Source organism: Squalius cephalus (genome assembly GCF_949319135.1).
Source record: "Squalius cephalus genome assembly, chromosome: 17".
Classification (NCBI taxonomy): domain Eukaryota; kingdom Metazoa; phylum Chordata; class Actinopteri; order Cypriniformes; family Leuciscidae; genus Squalius; species Squalius cephalus.
In genome coordinates, this window is record NC_137138.1 from 8,240,908 (window position 1) to 8,259,111 (window position 18,204).

Genomic DNA, 18,204 nt, shown 5'->3' on the forward strand with positions numbered 1-18,204 from the left:
TAAAGTGTTGCACATCACTGTACAACAGACAAAGAGGAACGTCCCTGAATGTGACCATGTATTCTGAGAGCGAAAAAATGTCAAACTATAATCTAACATAAAACAGGTTTTGATAGTATGACTTAGCTTGGATTTAACAACCATTATACGACCCATTGTATTTTGACAGGATCCTCTGATGTTTGGATATCTCAGATTGAATGGTAGGAGAGAGCGGCTCTCAGCAAAATGGAATTATCGAAATGCATTTCTGATGTGTAAAATACAATTTTCTCTTGGAATGTATCCTAATGTGAACTCATATCCTGTTTATCATTTTGCACTTTTTACATTTTTATTTGGATGTTATTTTTTTGTGTTTGCCATAATTAAAAAGCACAGTATATTCCTGTGAAAGTTGCGAGCTTGACATTTGTTTTGCTCCCATTTATTTATTTTTAATCATTGTCATTCCCAGTATTCTTGCACATATTGTTATGTATAATATTTTAGGGGTGTTTAACATGTTAATTAAGTGCTGCTAATTATAAGCACAAGTGATGACATTTTAAAAAGTCAAGCACAAATAATCATGGATCCGACCTTTACTCAATTTACACATTTAAACACAAACACCTTTATTAAACAGTTTTTGCACATTTACACATTAAAAAATATATTCCTATGTTGATGTTGCAGTTCACACTGTACTTTTTAGTTTTAGTAATTCCTAGGCACACATTTGAAGGAAGCCAGATTGATATACAACAGACCAGAAAACACAAATTATAGCCACAATTTACAACATATACATACAACTTGTAAAATTAATGCAACTTGCATTCACTCAGTTTTTACAGCATTTAGGCATCAGCAAGGATTTGTTATTATGTTCATCTCATCTCTCTTTTTTTTATCTTCATACACAGGCAGAATTTTATTTTACCACTCATGGCGTTCATGTTTGCATGTGTATTCCAGAGGTAAGTGTGTATAAACATTGAGTTTGGTGTTTGTATCTTTAGTAGTCTCATACTGGTATGCGTATAAACGCCCCCCCCCCCTCCCCCCTCCCCCCCATAAAAATTTGAAGTGCGGTGATTGTCAAACAGTAAAATGTTCACAGTTTTTCCAATAACGGTCTCAATCAGATTATGCTGCATTCACTGTTTTGTTGGAATGACCATAATTACAAGATTACAACTGCTCAGATTCTACTAAAGTTATTTGTCTTGTGACTCCATCCATGACAGCTTAATAGCACCATATGCAGCTTTGTCAATGATAGCAAAAAAAAAGTAATCACTACATTAATTTATTTCTCTTTGCTGTCTCGAATGTTTAATAGTGAAAGTGCAGGTTATTGGCTAAAATAAAATGGCATATTAAAAATAAACCTAGTGATATTGCCAACTAACTCGCATTAACTGTAGTCTTTTTGGTTGTTTATATGACAGAAATGTGCTCAACAAAGACAAAGTGAATAGTTTTTAGTAATCATAAATGCGTAATTAGAGTAATTCTGACACAATGTGAATGCAACAATGCTTAAAAAGTTATGCCCCAAAGCAAAAAATATATAATTTTTTATTACTTTAAGGCCCTGTTTACACCTTGTATTAAGCATTTTCGTCAATCTGATCACAAGTGGACGATGCTAAATACAGGTGTAAACGGGGTCTAAAACATTTTGCGCTTGTTTACTTTCGAACACTTCCAGAGGTAGTCGAAAACGCATTCTTGCGGATTGCTTTTCGTAGTGTAAACACTCATGTTATCGAATGTGTTCGAACAACCACAAAAGGATTTAAACTTTCTCGGCTGAAGAAGACTTCAGTTTGGTTTGAAGATGAATAACGTACCAAACTCATTGTTCTTTCCTGATTTCTAACACACATTCACAGCGTTCTTTTTTGTGGTCTTGCGGCTTTCAGAGCAAGAAAGAAAGCTGATGCTCTCCGTAGTTTTTCTGCCGTCCCCTTTTGCGTTCATTTGTAAATTGCGCAAACTTATTTCGTACATTAGATCTGAAAGATCTGAAAAAGCCCATATAATTTACCCACCCATAGACCCTCCCCCCCCCCACCCCAAAAAAAAGATCAGGACAGAAGTGGTTGAAAGTGGACAAAAGAGATGGATTAAAACACCAGGTGTAAACAGGAATGTGTCACCCTCGTCTACTTGTGATCCGATCGACCAAAACACATCTTAATACCAGGTGTAAACAGGGCCTAAAAGGGTAACTAGTTTGTTGTTCCCCTCCCCTGTAAATGCTAATGCATAGCTAATTATTCACATTGGCATGAATATGAAGCCACATTCCTTAGTGTCAATTATCATATCCAGTATTGCCGACAGCAGAAATAGTAGCTAGTTAACACAACAGTCTTGCTACAGATATCATACCTTGTACATTCAAATGCTGTGGAAAAAAAATATTTTCAAAATGGTGCTTTCTCCATCATTAGCACTACTTTCAGCGTTTATCTTTGAAAGGGATTTGTTAAAGATTTTAAATGCTGTGGAAGTGTGGGGAGAATGTAAACTCATATTTTTGCCTCTTTACTGTATGACACTTTGTCAAAGTCGTTCAGGCATATAATGCCGTGAGGTAAAGTATCACAACGTTCAAGTTCAACTAGACTTGAGAGAGTTGCTGGATAAATTCCAGAGTTGTTGGTCTCGACAAAATCTATGGTGAAAGATCAACCATATTTAATGACTTCTCATTTTAAAATTTTCCTCTTTACTGTAATTTGTATTACAGTAGATCTTTAGGTTGCTTGTTTGATGTAGCACTTGCTTATTATTGTAGCTCCATAATACTACATGGTCTTGGAAAGGTTGAGTTTAGCTTTAAGAAGTCACTCCGATAATATTAGAGTGCCCTTGTCTACATCTGTTTTTGCCACCTTGTCTACATTTCTCAAATTAGACGCTCTTCGGGTGGTACTTTCAGCATGCTATCCATCTCCAGGCGTGCACCTGCAACTTCCTGATGGCTTGGGGAATAAGTTCCTTCTGATTGCCGCTTCCTGCGTGCTGTCATCAACATGAAAATGAGACCAATAGCCACCAAGAGGATACAGCCACATACCAATGGAACTGCAATCGCCAGCCATGGTATATGATCTTGCTGAGCCTGCTTCTGCAGAGAGAGATTCAAATTGTTGTTGTTGGCAGGTATAAAAAGTAACAATCAATACTGCTGAACTAGTTTGCATTCTTATTTTCGCTCCTAAATTGTATGCTTATTATTATACTCCGTGTTTGCTTACATTTGTTTCACAGAACTGGCCACTGAATCCTGCTGGACACAAACATTGAAACCGGTTCAACCGATCCAGACACGATCCACCGTTTAGACATGGGCTAGATGCACACTCATCCATTTCTCTCTCACATCTGTTGGGGGAAAAAACGTAACACTTAGTCATCTACATCAGTATTTGTATATTCAATTTATTTCTATTGGACAAGGATGTAAGTGTTAATTCCACCTGTCTCCTGTAAATCCTGGAAGGCAGGTGCAGTTTGCCCCCCACTGAGTGTCATGACAAATGCCATCATTTTCACATTCAAAATCCAGTTGACATTTAAGAGGAGGGTAGTTATACCTGATGCACAAGAACACAAACAAACAAATGCTCAAACTCCCAACAGATCAAAACAGTCCCAAACAGATAAGGATGCAGCCTCACTGGTTCATTCAAACTTGAGTAACAAGAAATAACTATAAAATGGAAAAATTGTTAGTGAACTATTACCCCCCCCCCCTCCCCCACTGGTGTTCATTAGTATTTACAATTGCAAGCAGTTTTGCATTTGGTTGTAATGCAAAGGCCACATTATAACCCTGTTCTCTGTTCAACAGAGTGGAAGGGTGTATGTATTGTAAATGGAGTCTTAAGTTATGGCCGAGTCAAGTCTAGGCATCAATGTGTGATCAGTAGGAACTCACTGACAACGTGTTCCGCTGTACTTAGGGGGACAGATACAGGTGTAGTCATTTACTCCATCCACACAGGTTCCCCCGTTCTTACACTTCGATCCTTTGCAGTCGTCTATGTTTTCCGAACATGTAGGTCCAGCATATCCTGGGTGACACAAGCAGTCAAACCCATTAAACTTGTCCTTGCATTTGCCATGGAGACAGGGTCCTGAGACACACTCGTCTGTTTCTTTCTCGCAGGTGATCCCTTCCCAGCCGGGTGAGCACTGGCAGCCAAAAGAATTGAAGAGATCCACACATGTACCACCACGCCTGCAAGGATGAGAGTGGCACACTGGAGCCCCGAAACACCCTGTGTGCACACGCTCATCTTGTCTCCGCCAAAACCGAGATGTTTGGGGTGGTTTGGCATTGTCTACAAATGGAAGATACACCTCACCTACTCTGACAGCACCTAGACATCCTGTGTACGTCTCTGCCAGTGCAACCTCACTTGACAAGTCTTTAAGAAAACTTAAACTACCAGCAAGCACTGGGGCACTGCTACCATCAATGATGCCATCCACCAAAACCAACCACTGTGATGCATCACGCTCTGGGTTGGCCATGGCAATGAGCAGGCGATGCCAGGTTCCATCTGCAATGTGTCTCTGTCCAGAGAATTTTACTGGTTCCACACTGTTCTCTGTATGAAGCTCCACATAAATGGCTGAATCCAACAGACCAACCAGTAGAAGTTCCACTCCTCTCCATGCACGAAGTAGCACACCATTTTCCTGCCTTGTACGGAGCTCCATGGTAACATTGGTCACTGGGTCAACTACAGATCCCTTAGCACTGTAGTGTAAGGGTGTGTTGTCAAATGTTGCATTAGCAATGCCTGGTAAGAAAAAAATATTTTTTTAACATACATTTATATTTACTACTTGATTATAAACATTTATACATTAATGATATTTCAATTATTTCAAGCAAACAAGAAACTGAAAAATATCAGCTAGGTGTTCAAGATAAGCATACACTCAAAACCATCCGACAGATCCACGCAGCGTCCACCATTTACGCAAGGGTCGCTGACACACCAAACTCTGGTTTCACATGTCTTTCCAGTGAAATCCCGTGGACAGGAACAAGTAAAGTCATTCCATGTGACTGTACACTCTCCACCATTCAAGCAAGGCTCCACCTGCAAACCAATTGCACAACGACAGCTCTTTCCAACTGTAATTATCATTGCAGGTCTGATGAAATGAAAACAAAAATGTATGTCTACATACCTTGCATGTGTCATCACTAATGCATCCAGGTAGCACATTTTCTGCTTCACTGGAGAAATATATAGTCTCACTGAGGGTACTATTCCAGGGTTCCACTGCCAGATGCACATCATCTAGTCTCAGGTCCTGCAGGCATCCCTTAAATTGTCCACCCCAATCCGTTGCACCCTCTTCACCTGGAACTCCACCAACATACACCAGGTCTCCCTTCAGAACTTCCATGTCAGGCAGTGAGCCAAGCCTATAGCGCAATCCTCCATGGCTAAAGAATACCCAACCCTCCTGTATGTCCAACTGAAGCAGTAGCTTCTCTCCATTACAGACAAACACTGGTGCTGATAGGGTGGGTGACTCCGCTACAGATGTCACCTGTACTCGTCCCATTTCCAGGTACATAGTAAAATAAGGATCATCTCCCTCTGTCTCCTGAAGGCCTGCCCTTCGTAGCTGAAATAATAATCCACTTGATTTAAGTGATCGTAGGAAGAATGAGACACTGAAGTTCCTGCCAATATCAGACAGCAGTACAAATGGAAGAAAGCTTGTAGAGTGCTCATGACCAAATGTCCAAGAGGAAAAATCTGGAAAATAAAGAGAAATAGAGACAAAAATCAAGTATGATAATGTGCCAATGTTTTATTATTGTATAAGTTTGGTTTCCTCTACACCAAAACTATGCAACTACAGTCCTGGAGGGCCACTGTCCTGCAGAGTTTCAGTCCCACCAAAATCAAACACACTTGCCTGTATTTTCCAAGTAATCATCTTTATTAGTTTGTTCAGGTGTGTTTGGGTTAGAGCTAAACCTGGCAGAACAATTACCCTTCAGCACCAGAGCTGAATATCCCAGCTCTACACATTACTACAAGATCAGTGTTTGAGTGTATGAGGATTTGCTTATGCACACCTTGGCTGCAGTCATGTCCATAGTGTGGTCTATAACAGTCACAGCGGTAGCTCGTCCAGAGGTCAACACATTGCCCTTGTTGAGAGCAAGGATGTGGGTCCACCTGACACCATTCCGTCTTTATACAGCCTAACTCTACACTTTCCTCCTTGTCATCCAGATCATGGGGCAGGACAGGATGGCCATCAATCTGTAGGTCCTCCATACAGCCCAAAAAGCCATGGCCGCTCAATGTAAGGTCCATGTACTCCTCTGGTACTCCACCCACATATACCTTTGTGAGCGTCTCGTGGTGCAAAAAAGTTTCATGGTCATCTGGTTGCTTGTCTTCAGCTCTGCATACTTGATTGTCACAGCCTGGACCTTTGACCTGAAGCACAAGTCTGGTATCCTGTTCATCAATGGTGACCATTGCCTCATGCCAACCTCCGTCACTTACAAGACCTGGTAATTGAGCCTCCAGTGACTCTCCCTCCTTAGATATTGCCTTAGCAAGCAGCTCACCCCCAACAATCTCTAGGGATAAGAAGAGCTCATCATTGCCACGAAAGAACAGCAGCATATCCGGCAGAGTGGTTCGGAAGCGCAGACGAACCCCCAGAGGGTGCTCGTGTTCTGTGTCTCTCCTTCTGCGCTCAAGTGGTGGAACCTCAATCAGAAAGAACCTCGGTGAGGAGAAGGAAAATGTGGTTGGTGTAGAACATATGTCATCATAGAAACCAGGAGGACAAAGGCAAGTATGTCCATGTGTCTCTTCATCTAACCACGGCAAACAGGTGGCGCCATTTTGGCAGTCATGCTCAATGCAACCAAGCAGCTGCACAGTGCATTGGGGACCCCCCCATGGCAGGTGACCTTCCTCAGCTTCTGCACATTGGCACTTGTATTCAGCTACTCCATCTTCACATACACCTCCGTTCAGGCAGGGGGCACTCTCACACTCATCTATATTAACCTCACACTCCACACCTGAGAAAGACAGACCAAAATGAACAATACAGACAAATACACATGCAAACAGTTTCCCATATGCAAACACTAACCTGCAAACCCCTCCAGACATAGACACGTGTATCCATTAACCAAATCCTTACAGCTTCCTCCATTGTGACAGGGCTCAGATACACACTCGTTTATGTTCACTGAACAGTTCTCTCCTGGGGAAATAAACAAATAAAACAAATAAACAGCATGAAAAAACTCTGTTCAGGTAAAACATTGTGTCATTACTTGAGTAACCTTCACCACCCATTCAGTCACATATTGGGTCACAAAATAGTAAGGCTCAACTCTGGAACAAGTTCTTAAAATGAAAGTGGTTGCAATGTCTTGTGTATTGTTTTACTGTACTGTTTTACATTTACATCTGTTTTTATGTTTCCGGTACCTGTGTATCCTGGTTGGCACTGACAGACGTAACCCACAGCTGTGGCGTAGGTGAACTCCCAGTCCGTTTCCCAGAGTTCTGGATTTGACTTCTCAAAACATTCACCATCGTTCTCACAAGGAGTATCAGCACATTCATCTATATCCACCTCACAGTTATCTCCTTCAAAACCTATACACACATTAACATTGTTTCAGTTTGTTGCAGAGTTAGGCATATAAAGACTTGAAAGACTTGAGTGCGGTTTTGGATAAAGGAGAGCTACCTGGCCAACAGGTACAGTTGTAGTGGTTAATGCCTTCTAGACAAGTAGCTCCATGTTGACAAGGATGAGATGCACACTCCGGAATATCCTCCTCACAGTGGTCCCCCATAAAACCAGTGCCTTCACATTCACACTCATAACTGCATACAAACACACCAAATCACATTATTTTAACTTTCAGCATAAAATGAAACTTTCAGCTTTTTCTGGCCAATAACCAACCACTTAGATAGGAAGAGTCTGACTAACATGTAACATTTGTTTTACTCACAGTGAGTAAGTGAAAAAATAATGGCCAGTGCATGGATATGCCATCTGCATGACTCTTTCAGGCATTCCCACAATTCCAGAGTTCTGTTACCTATCAATAAGGTCGTGGCAGATTCCTCCATTCTGACACGGATCACTCTCACATTCATCGATATTTGTTTCACAGTCGGAACCTTCAAACCCCTGCACACAGTCACAGGTGTACAACCCCACTAGGTCATGACAGGTGGCTCCGTTCTGACAGGGATTTGACTCGCATTCATCAATCTCCATCTCACAGTTCACTCCTACAGAGATACAAAACACAATACATGACTTAAAAAAATCAGATGCCCTATAAAGAACAGCTTGCGACTTGGCAAGTACCAGTTATTAATTGCTGTCAACATCCATGTAGACCAGGAGTGCCCAATCCTACTTCTGGAGGGCCATAGTCCTGCAGAGTTTAGTTCCAACCTAAACAAATCTGAATCAGCCATTAAGATCTACTAGGATTTCCTGAAATTAGTGTGTTGGAACTAATTTTTGCAGGACCTTTGCCTGTCAGCATTATGATCGGGCACCCCTGCTTTAGACTAATATCATACAGTTACAAAATGTGGAAACTTAAGATTTCAAACAAGTTAATAATATGTTCACCCACACCCACAGATTACCTGTATATCCCAGCAGGCATTCACACAGGTACCGGTCTTTCCCATTAATGCATGTTCCATTGTTCCTACAAGGTCTCGATGCACACTCATTAATGTCAATCTCACAGTTGTGTCCTTGGTATCCAGGTACGCAGAAGCAGTGATACTTGTTGGCCCCATCCAGACAGATTGCACCATTCTGACAGGGATGTGAATCACACTCATCCAGGTCCTCTTCGCAGGTCTCACCACGAAAACCGTCTGAACAAGTGCATTCAAATCCATCCACTATACGTCTACAGGTGCCATTGTTGAGGCAGGGTTCATCAACACAGTCTGTGATGCGACGACTACAGTCCTCTCCTCCAAAACCAGGTGGGCACAAGCATTTGAAGCCATTCAGCTCGTCCACACACTCAGAGAGGGCACCGACACACGGCCCGCTTTCACACTCATTGATGTCCTCTGGGCAGGTGTAGTGCTCTGTGCCAGGTTCACTGACACACCCTTCACATTCGGCAAACACACAACTGTCGTACAGCTCCGCACAGTCCCTCCCCATGTACCGTACTCCTTCCCGTGAACACAAACACACATAATCATCCATTGTATCTACGCATGTCGCCCCATTCTGACACGGAGAAGATGCACACAAATCAGATGACCCGGAACAGAATATACCTAGAGAAAGAAAGACAGGATTTAATATGGTACCTCTAACTGATGCATATCACCAACGGGAAACCCGATGTAAATTCCAAGTAAAAATTATGTCAGTTTTTTACCACTGATCATACTTGGGGTTTGGGGCTTGGTGACCAACACCATTTTTTCCAATAGACATGGAATAAAAGAGACATGACTGGAGAGATGTCCTGAGACTTTTTAAGCAATCAGATTTGTGATAGATGTCTATATGTCTTGTCAATAAAATTGGGAAATAAATCCCATAGACCTTGAATAACAAACATATGACATCTAGGGCCCATAATGTCATAGAAAGTTGGAGGTGGGGGTCATTTGATTAGGCTGGTAAGCAACCATCGAGCAACTACTAAGCAAACTGCAAAAAACAAACAAACAAACAAACCAAAAAACACACAGAACACCTTAGCAACCACATAGCATAATTCTAACATTGCATGTGCATTTTCTTCAGAAAACTTGAAAGATTCTGTTTCAAAAAGAGACATATACCATTCAAGACAAAGGTAATACTGACATCAGTTAATAACAGGCTGTTGATCACAAACCTTAATCCTTGGTAAGACCGACTGAGCCCGAGGAACAAAGTGAAATAATCTCTTAAAAATCAGCATTGCAAATACCAAGCCCATCTGTGAAGTTGATCATTTGTGAGGTTCAGAATAATAATATATATATATATATTTTTTTTTTTTTTACATTTCTTAGTCATAACAAGTCTTAAAATTTGAGAGATCCCCTGTAATTTGTGACCTAGTGTGTATTGTAAATTGCATATTTTGCTTGTGCATATGAGTATGTATTTTTTAGATCAGAATGTGATGCGAAGCATTCATGGGGATTTTCTCGTGCAAATCAACCAATCGCATGAAAGCTCTTTGCGTCATTCCAAATTCCTGTTATCTGCATGACCTCGACCCTCAACCCCCACTGCGCATTCAATTCAGATCCATTAGTGTGGCCCACCCATCCTTAACCCTTGTGGGGCCCCTCGTCCCCCTAAACACTCCCCCAACTTCTCTCAACCACTTTGCTGCCCTGGCCCCCTCAATGTCGCTTTGATCAGACCTTCATCCCAAATATTCATTCAGGCGGAAGATATTAATGAATGGGCAAAAGGAATGAGGTGTTGTGCATGTGTGTCTGTGTGCACATGTTGAGCATTGTGTGTGTAGCAAGGCAGCATAGCAGAAATGGGGCAGCATTTTGTGAAAATAAGGTGAAGCGTGAAGGGACTATATCATAAATGTGTTTGTGAGTGTCAACTTTTGATATGTTTGTGGGAATCAAATGTCCCCACAAGGGTAAAACTTGATTCTTAAACCTTTTTAAGATCACATTAAAGGGTTAGTTCACCCAAAATTAAAATGATCCCATAATTTACTCACCCTCAAGCCATCCTAAGTGTTTATGACTTTCTTCTTTCAGTCAAACACAATCGGAGTTATATAAAAAAATATCCTGGCTCTTCCACACTTTATAATGGAAGCGAATAGAGTTTTTGAAGCTCCAAAAAGCGCATCCATCCATCATAAAAGTAATCCATACGGCACCAGGGGGTTAAAAAAGGCCTTCTGAAGTGAAATGATGCATTTTTGTAATCTTATTTTCCTATTATTGTAAAGCTGCTTTGAAACAATCGGTATTGTTTAAAGCAGTAAATGAATAAACATGACTTAACTTGTCTCAATTTTAGGAGCAACAGTGTACAGATCCTAATCGCAGTGACAAGTAGGTTCCCAAAGTCTGATACTACAAGCGAAAATGCTTCTATTTTTCTAATGTAATACTTTCTTTTTTACATGATAAATTACATAGCAAATTGTACTATATCAGCATAACAATTTTAGTGTAAGATAGAACATCATAATATTCCTTTACTCTAAATTGTTCAAAATCCCGAATCTTTGTTTCTTTCCAGATATAAATTCGATTTTGATTGGATTGGATTGGATTTCCGGATTGTCAGTTCCAGACTTTTGGACCCACTTCAATGTATTTGCCCAGACACTTTAATCAACATGGAAGTGTTACTTTTAGAACAGAAACATCTTATCAGTCTCAGAACACACAGACTGTTCTTACACAACACAACTGAGAGCTTACACACTGATCTTAGTGTGAACACGCTCACATTTATCTTGCGGCTTACACAACGATCTTAAAGCAAACAAAACGAACAAGTGGATATTTTTAGGAGTAATCGCCATGCACACATTATGTTCCAAAAAAAAAAAACTGTTTTAAGAACACTCTGATTTTAGCATGTTTCACTGTGTAGGATGCAGATCTGTCTGACACCCACTCATAAGCACTCATTCCCTACCCCCGGCCCAGGAAAACGAGCTCCACTCAGACTGACCCAGAAAGTGTTCAGTTTCCATAGTTACTGCTAAGCTAATATGGCCCTGAGACGAAGAGATTCTGACCTCTGTGACCTCAGATCCACCTCCCCTCTCCTCTCATTTTCCGTCTTTCTCACCATCTTAGATCTCTTTAAAGCTAATGTCATTTCCTGTCAGTATAGTGTGATAAGTAAAGAAGATTTCCCAGCTCACGCTGCCATGAAGGGTCACTAAGCCAGATGGAGCATAATGATGCCCGTCAGAAGCGTCCAGTCCACTGACGGCAGACATACATGAAGTGCCTCTTCTAGTTTTCTTTTTTTACTTACTCCTTCCTGTCACTGAAGGACACTGATTATCTGCTTTCTGTTTAGCCCTCTGCTAACCTGTGTTGTACTGTTTACAGAAAATTAAAGTGGATTATACGGTCTGTACCTCATTTAGCTTATGTACTCTCACAAAAACACGTGTGCTTGAACACTCACTGACTGAACCTTTGATTCACAATATTTGTGTTGTCTGCTCACATGTTAGACCTTGAATTTCATCATAATTTCAGATGAAATATTTGTACTTTCTGTCAAGAAAGTTCGAGTAGGCCAAAGTCTTCACATACTGAGCTGAACGTAATCCTCTCAGAGTGGTGTGTGTAAAACAGGACAGCTTTAGGTTAGTCTACACTGCTAAGCCAGACAGCTTCTGTAACCTTAGAATCCAGTTCTCTGCCACCTTGTGCCAGCAAGAGATTCCAGAGAGTGATTATTTTTCATTAGCATAACCATCTGTCCGATTTAAATAGTGCTGGTTATTTTAGACACCTTTTTGTTCAAAAGCAACAAGAGGTTGTCCATATTTTAATGGCCTATCTATCTATCTATCTATCTATCTATCTATCTATCTATCTATCTATCTATCTATCTATCTATCTATCTATCTATCTATCTATCTATCTACTTTAATTCAGCAAGGATGTATTAAATTGATTAAAACTGACAGTAAAGACATTTTATGTTACAAATAATATATATTTCAAATAAATGCTGTTCTTTTGAACGTTCTATTCATAAAAGAATAAAATAATGAATCATAGTATCCACAAAAGTAATAAGCAGCAAAAAACTGTTGATAATACATTGACATTGATAATAATTAGAAATGTTTCTTGAGCAGCAAATCAGCATATCAGAATGATTTCCAAAGGATCATGTGACACTGAAAACTGGAGTAATGATGCTGAAAACTCAGCTTTGCATCACAGGAATGAATTACATTTTAAAAATACATTTAAATAGAAAACAGTTATTTTAATTTCTAATAATATTTCAGAATATTACTGTATTTTTGATCAATTATGCAGCCTTTACCCACTGCACTGCAACAATATCTGTCTGCTACAAATGTGAGCTTGTCACCTTTTGATCTGGTCATGTTCCATTCATATTCATACAGTATTTGTATTCTCTTAAATGTGATCTCGCTGGAATGTGGACAGCACCCAGATGTGACACGTTTAGGTTCGAGGTGGAGACAGGCTGTAGTGGTTCTGATTATACAGACTTTAACATTGAGGTTTCACAGAGATCTGAGAGTCTTTGGCATCCTATGGCAGACGGAGACATTCTCCTGACATCTGTCTTGAGCACTACGGCTTACTTGTGTTTAAGGTTATCTGTGTGAGGCCGCTGGAAGAATGTTAGCCATGCATGTTAAACTGCTAACACTGATACTGACTGTCAATCAAGGAGAACTCCTCCCCTTTTGTTTACATCACTGTCAATCATCCCTGTTTGTCTTACTTCCTGCTGTGAGGGGGCGTGATTGGTTAGTTTTACAATTTCAGGGGTTACAGATTGTTTTAGAGGGGTCAGGTGGGGAAACGGCATCTGTATGTGTGTGTAACACCAGTGCTATTCTAGTATAATTAAGATACTATCGTAGTTTTTATTACTATTTTGAATTAGTTTTTATTTGTATATTTGAAATATAGGTCTTTTAGTTATTTTGTTGTGTGTTTTTGTCATACATATATACAGTATTTCAGTTTATGTTTATTTTATTTCAAGTAAGGGGTTTAGTTTTTTTTTTTTTTTTTAATGGTTGTAGTTTTAGTTTCAGTTAACCCTGTAACACACTGTTTGGATCTTGGAGGTAGAGATCAACTGTCTATACAATGGCTGTGAAATTTGTCAGGGTTAGTGGCCCAGTCAGATGGGGAGATCATCTGAATGAGATAACACTCCCTTAATATGCATCTGTCCAGAGATATGAGTGGGAACGAATATGTTACAGAGAGAATGACAGTAAGAGGGCAGCTGGGACGTGTGTGTGATGTGTGACAGGACTTTGTGATAACCTGTGGTCTGGTTATTTTCACAGGCGCTGGAGAGGTGTGTGCAAGTTTGTTTGTACTCATGCATGCTTAATTCTCTCATGTGAACCTAAATTAAGAGTTCTAACATTAAGAATCAAACTTTTCAGACTAAATATATAGTTTTGACTCATTGTGAGTATTAATAGTTGTTCTTAGCATCAATATGAACTCAGACTTAGCACGTCTGTCATTAGCTCTAGTCTCAGATGCTAATTGGCTAATTAGCTTTATTCCACCCTGCATCTAAACCTAGACACAAAGTTTTAACCTTTAAGACTTTATAGGTGATGCTTTTGAGTGTTACGCCTCATGAGCATCAACACAAGGCTTTTGGCATTAGTTCTGAAGGATATTAGCTTATTATGTCAAGTAAATCTAAAACCAAAACATAGTATTAGAATTTAAAAGATTTCAGTTTTATCAACCACATTTGTGGCATACTATCTTTTAAAGTAGCAGACACTGCTAAAGTAAACCTGGTCAGCGTCTGGAGCGTTTAAATGCAGAAATGGGAAGCTTGATTTTTTTTGTAAGAGCACATAAGTGAATTATTTTGTAAAAACCTTTTTATTAAGCAGCTATTATTTACAAGTAAATTGTCTAAATTGTCCTTTTTTATGGTAGATGCGATTAATCGTGATTAATTGATTTGACAGCACTGATATATATATATATATATATATAATTATTACCCAAAGCATTAATTTAACCCTCTAAATAATAGGTGATCTTTTTCATCAACTCCTCCTCTAGCTAGTAAAAGTATTATTTATTTACTATAATACACTAGATCTTGACCAAAAATTGATGCACCTCTTGATGGAAATACCATCACAACATGTATTTCCATCAAGTTTGGTTAAGATCTTGTATTGACAATGCAAGAGTCCAGCACTCTGTAAAGTCTCTTCCAGCACATCCCAAAAACTTTCACTGAATTTAAGGTCTGGATTCAGAGGTGCCAATTCATGTTTGGAAATGGTTCTACATGCTCCCTCTCAACCATCCTTTCACAATTTGAGCCTGATATTGTCATCCTGGAATATGGCCATGATGTGTCTTCCTACATGGATGTCTAAGAAATGAAAAGCTACACACTCCATCAACTAGAGTTAGAAGAACTGTTGCCAAACATAAAACATGCTAGAAACATAATAATCACTGCAATAATGATCCAATCATAGACTCTTACGTATTTGCCTTTTTAAATCCAAACAGCTATTTTTTTTTTTTTTTTTTTTTTGCCGTGCAGTGTATATTACACTCATAACATTGTATATTACCCAAAACATTAATTGAACCTTCTATATAGGTGATATTTTTTAGCACTGATCAACATAAAGACGTTATTTGTTAATGTTAGCATCAACGCAAGCTCCTCTAGCTATAGGCTCACTTTTATTAGCAGAATCTTGACTGTGAGAATGCAGTGGACTTTGTCATGTGAATTTATTCTTCCCTGTCAGTGTTCTTGTTAGGATTAGGATTGGGGGCAGGGTCCATTGTAGACATTTTCATTGAAACAGTCATGTGAATTCCAGGATCCCCCTTGTTTCCCTAAGCGCTTGATGTTACATTTGCATGCGTGATTTGACATGAACTATCAGCTCAGTCAGGACATTAGACCAGTTTCACTGTTCATCTCGCTGAATTTCCCCATTGACTCCCATTAGTCTATGCAAATACACTACAGATGCAGTGTTGTAATTGTATACAACACTTAACACCTAAACAGCAGGATCTGTGAGTCAGAACAATGAGTTTTGACTAAGCAAAGTGTATTTAATGTAAGTGCCAACCTTGCATTTCAATTTTATATAACACTTAGAACCAAAACTAACATTGACTAGAGCAATAAGTTATTACAGGTATTGCTATTACTGTAAAATTGCACAAAAAAAAAATATTTAAAAAAAAAATGTTTACAGTGTCCCTGTTACACATGTTGTTACTGTAGCCAATAACTATAAATTATGCATAATTACATGCAACTAACCCTAAACTAAACCCTCATCCTAACCCTGTAGTAAATATGTAGTTAATTATTATTACTCAGTACTAAAATGTATAGGCTACTTGCTTTTATATACAACCATTAATACTTTAGACTCAAAACTTCTTTAGACTTGCTATTATCCTGGACATGATCATCATAGAGTTAAATACTCAGAGACAGCTTGACCGTGCAGTCAGATGAAAGAGCATTAAGCCTACAGGACTCAAAAGTAAACAGAGCTTGTTAAAAGTGCTTAACGCAGATTCCACCCGAACACAACGTCCAAATGACTCAGCCCTGGTGTCATGGCAACGGGAAACAATGGAACCCACCCCCCAAGTTTTTCTGCTTCAGACAGAGGCCTGAGAGCGGGGCAGAATCAGACTGGATGGATGGAGGGAGGGAAAATAGATGGGTAACCTCCCCCATACACCCGTCTACCATGCACCAGTCATATCCACTCCAGACAGAAGGAGGGAGGCGAGTAACACTCCAGTGCACATCTTTGGTAGTCCCAGATAACAGAAAATGACAACAACACTAATGCGAGAAACAGTGCCAGGAATTCTGTGTCAGTATAAAACAGAAGAAAACGAAAAAATGCAGAGTTGTTTCAACCCATGTTTGGGTCAAATATGGACAAACCCATCCATTGGGTTTTAAAATAAAATTTTAAACCAACAGGTTGAAACAACCCTGCATTTTTTTTAGAGTGTAGAAGATATGATATCTAAAAAAAAACAAAATGAACACCAAGGGCTTACCATGCAGTTTTTTTTTTTTAAATCACCATGATGTTAGATTTTTGTGGGTGGTTGCCCTCCTCATGCTTTTGTCTCCTAATATCATTACAAAACACTTATTACTAATACATTTGTTTTTTATTTTTTTATAGTGTGGATAAAAGTACATTTACTTGCTTTCATCTGCCTTTGTAAAAAGTAAACTTTCCCAAAAAAATCAAAGTACCAGTAGAGCCACATCCAACCTGTTGCTTTTGACTCTAGCAGAGATATATATGATTAAACTTGGTCTTTCTTAGAATAAAACACACTTAAGTGAGCAAATATTAGCAAAACATCCCATTCTATTTCTATCCCTGATTTTATATGAAAGGTGTTCTCAACCATTTTTTGCCTCTTGTAAGAACTGATAAGAATGTAAATTTGTACCTTGAAATGCAATGTAAGTCGCTTTGGATAAAAGCGTCTGCCAAATGAATAAATGTAAATGTTGTAAGAAGTTGTAAGTATATGTTCATAGAATATTATATCTTGTTTTCTAGGCATTGAGACAGAAGGAGAGAGAGAACTTACCCCATTTGAACATCATCATGGTCAGTAAAAATGTCCCGGGGCATTTCAGAAGCACTTTCCTGATCTCCATGGTGACGTGAGACAATCCAAACATACCAAACTAGCTTAATGTCTCTTTGAGTCCTTCATAGTGGAGCAACCTTTAAATTAAACCGTCTTGGGGAACATCAAACGTCTGAGTTCCCGCATGATCCTGAAGCTAAAAGTCTGCTCTGTTGAAATTCTCTTTGGTCTCTTAATTCCTATAAGCATCAGGGTGTGTCGTTCATATAAAGTTCCTCTGTCCAGCATCAGAACGGTCAGGCTGAGAGCAGTGTTTGTACGTGTAGTAATGAGACTAACTCTCTCACCCAATCCCACTGCGGCTTACCACACTAATCACACTGAGAGGGGAGGGGCCGGAAAACCAGAAGTGGACTTCAGCACCAGGACTCCTCTGTGTGTGATGGGTTTGCTTAGCTACACTTTGGGAACAGAATGGAACTGATTCAGACAAAACAGTACATAAGGACATTCTCAAGGACTCAAGGATAAACATGATTCATAAAGCTAAAAATGTTTTAATACCAATGATAACAGTCACACTTTATTTTAAAGTCCTGTTCCGTTACAATAACTGGGTTATAACTAGATACTAACCCTGAACCTACCCTAAAACCAAACCTTAATCCATGTAGTTATCTTATATTACCAGTACTTTCATGTGTAACTACACATACTGTAAAATAAAGTGTAACCATGATAAGAGCTTAAAGGGATAGTTCACCCTAAAATGAAAATTCTGTCATCGTTTACTCAC

At 39.4% G+C, this 18,204-nt stretch overlaps 1 protein-coding gene across 1 annotated transcript; it reads right to left on the reverse strand.

The window, feature by feature from the left end:
* Positions 1 to 361: 361 nt before the first annotated feature.
* crb2a (crumbs cell polarity complex component 2a) lies at positions 362 to 17,706 on the reverse strand. The gene is made up of 13 exons (XM_079847802.1): positions 17,406 to 17,706; positions 8,694 to 9,353; positions 8,129 to 8,324; positions 7,768 to 7,907; positions 7,503 to 7,673; positions 7,159 to 7,272; positions 6,116 to 7,084; positions 5,209 to 5,789; positions 4,952 to 5,117; positions 3,941 to 4,811; positions 3,480 to 3,596; positions 3,258 to 3,384; positions 362 to 3,127 (listed from the first exon to the last, which is right to left on the reverse strand). The coding sequence occupies exons 1-13, from the start codon at positions 17,497 to 17,499 to the stop codon at positions 2,906 to 2,908; spliced, it is 4,428 nt and encodes a 1,475-aa protein (XP_079703928.1). The 5' UTR covers positions 17,500 to 17,706; the 3' UTR covers positions 362 to 2,905.
* Positions 17,707 to 18,204: the final 498 nt, after the last annotated feature.

Bases quoted from the DNA above. Each gene is read 5' to 3' on its own strand.
- crb2a (XM_079847802.1), bottom strand. From the start codon at position 17,499: ATGTTTGGATTGTCTCACGTCACCATGGAGATCAGGAAAGTGCTTCTG. The intron at 7,085-7,158 runs GTTAGTGTTTGC...TGTCTTTCTCAG, and splicing joins ATGTCTGGAGGGGTTTGCAG to GTGTGGAGTGTGAGGTTAAT. The intron at 3,128-3,257 runs GTAAGCAAACAC...CTCTCTCTGCAG, and splicing joins GCCAGTTCTGTGAAACAAAT to AAGCAGGCTCAGCAAGATCA.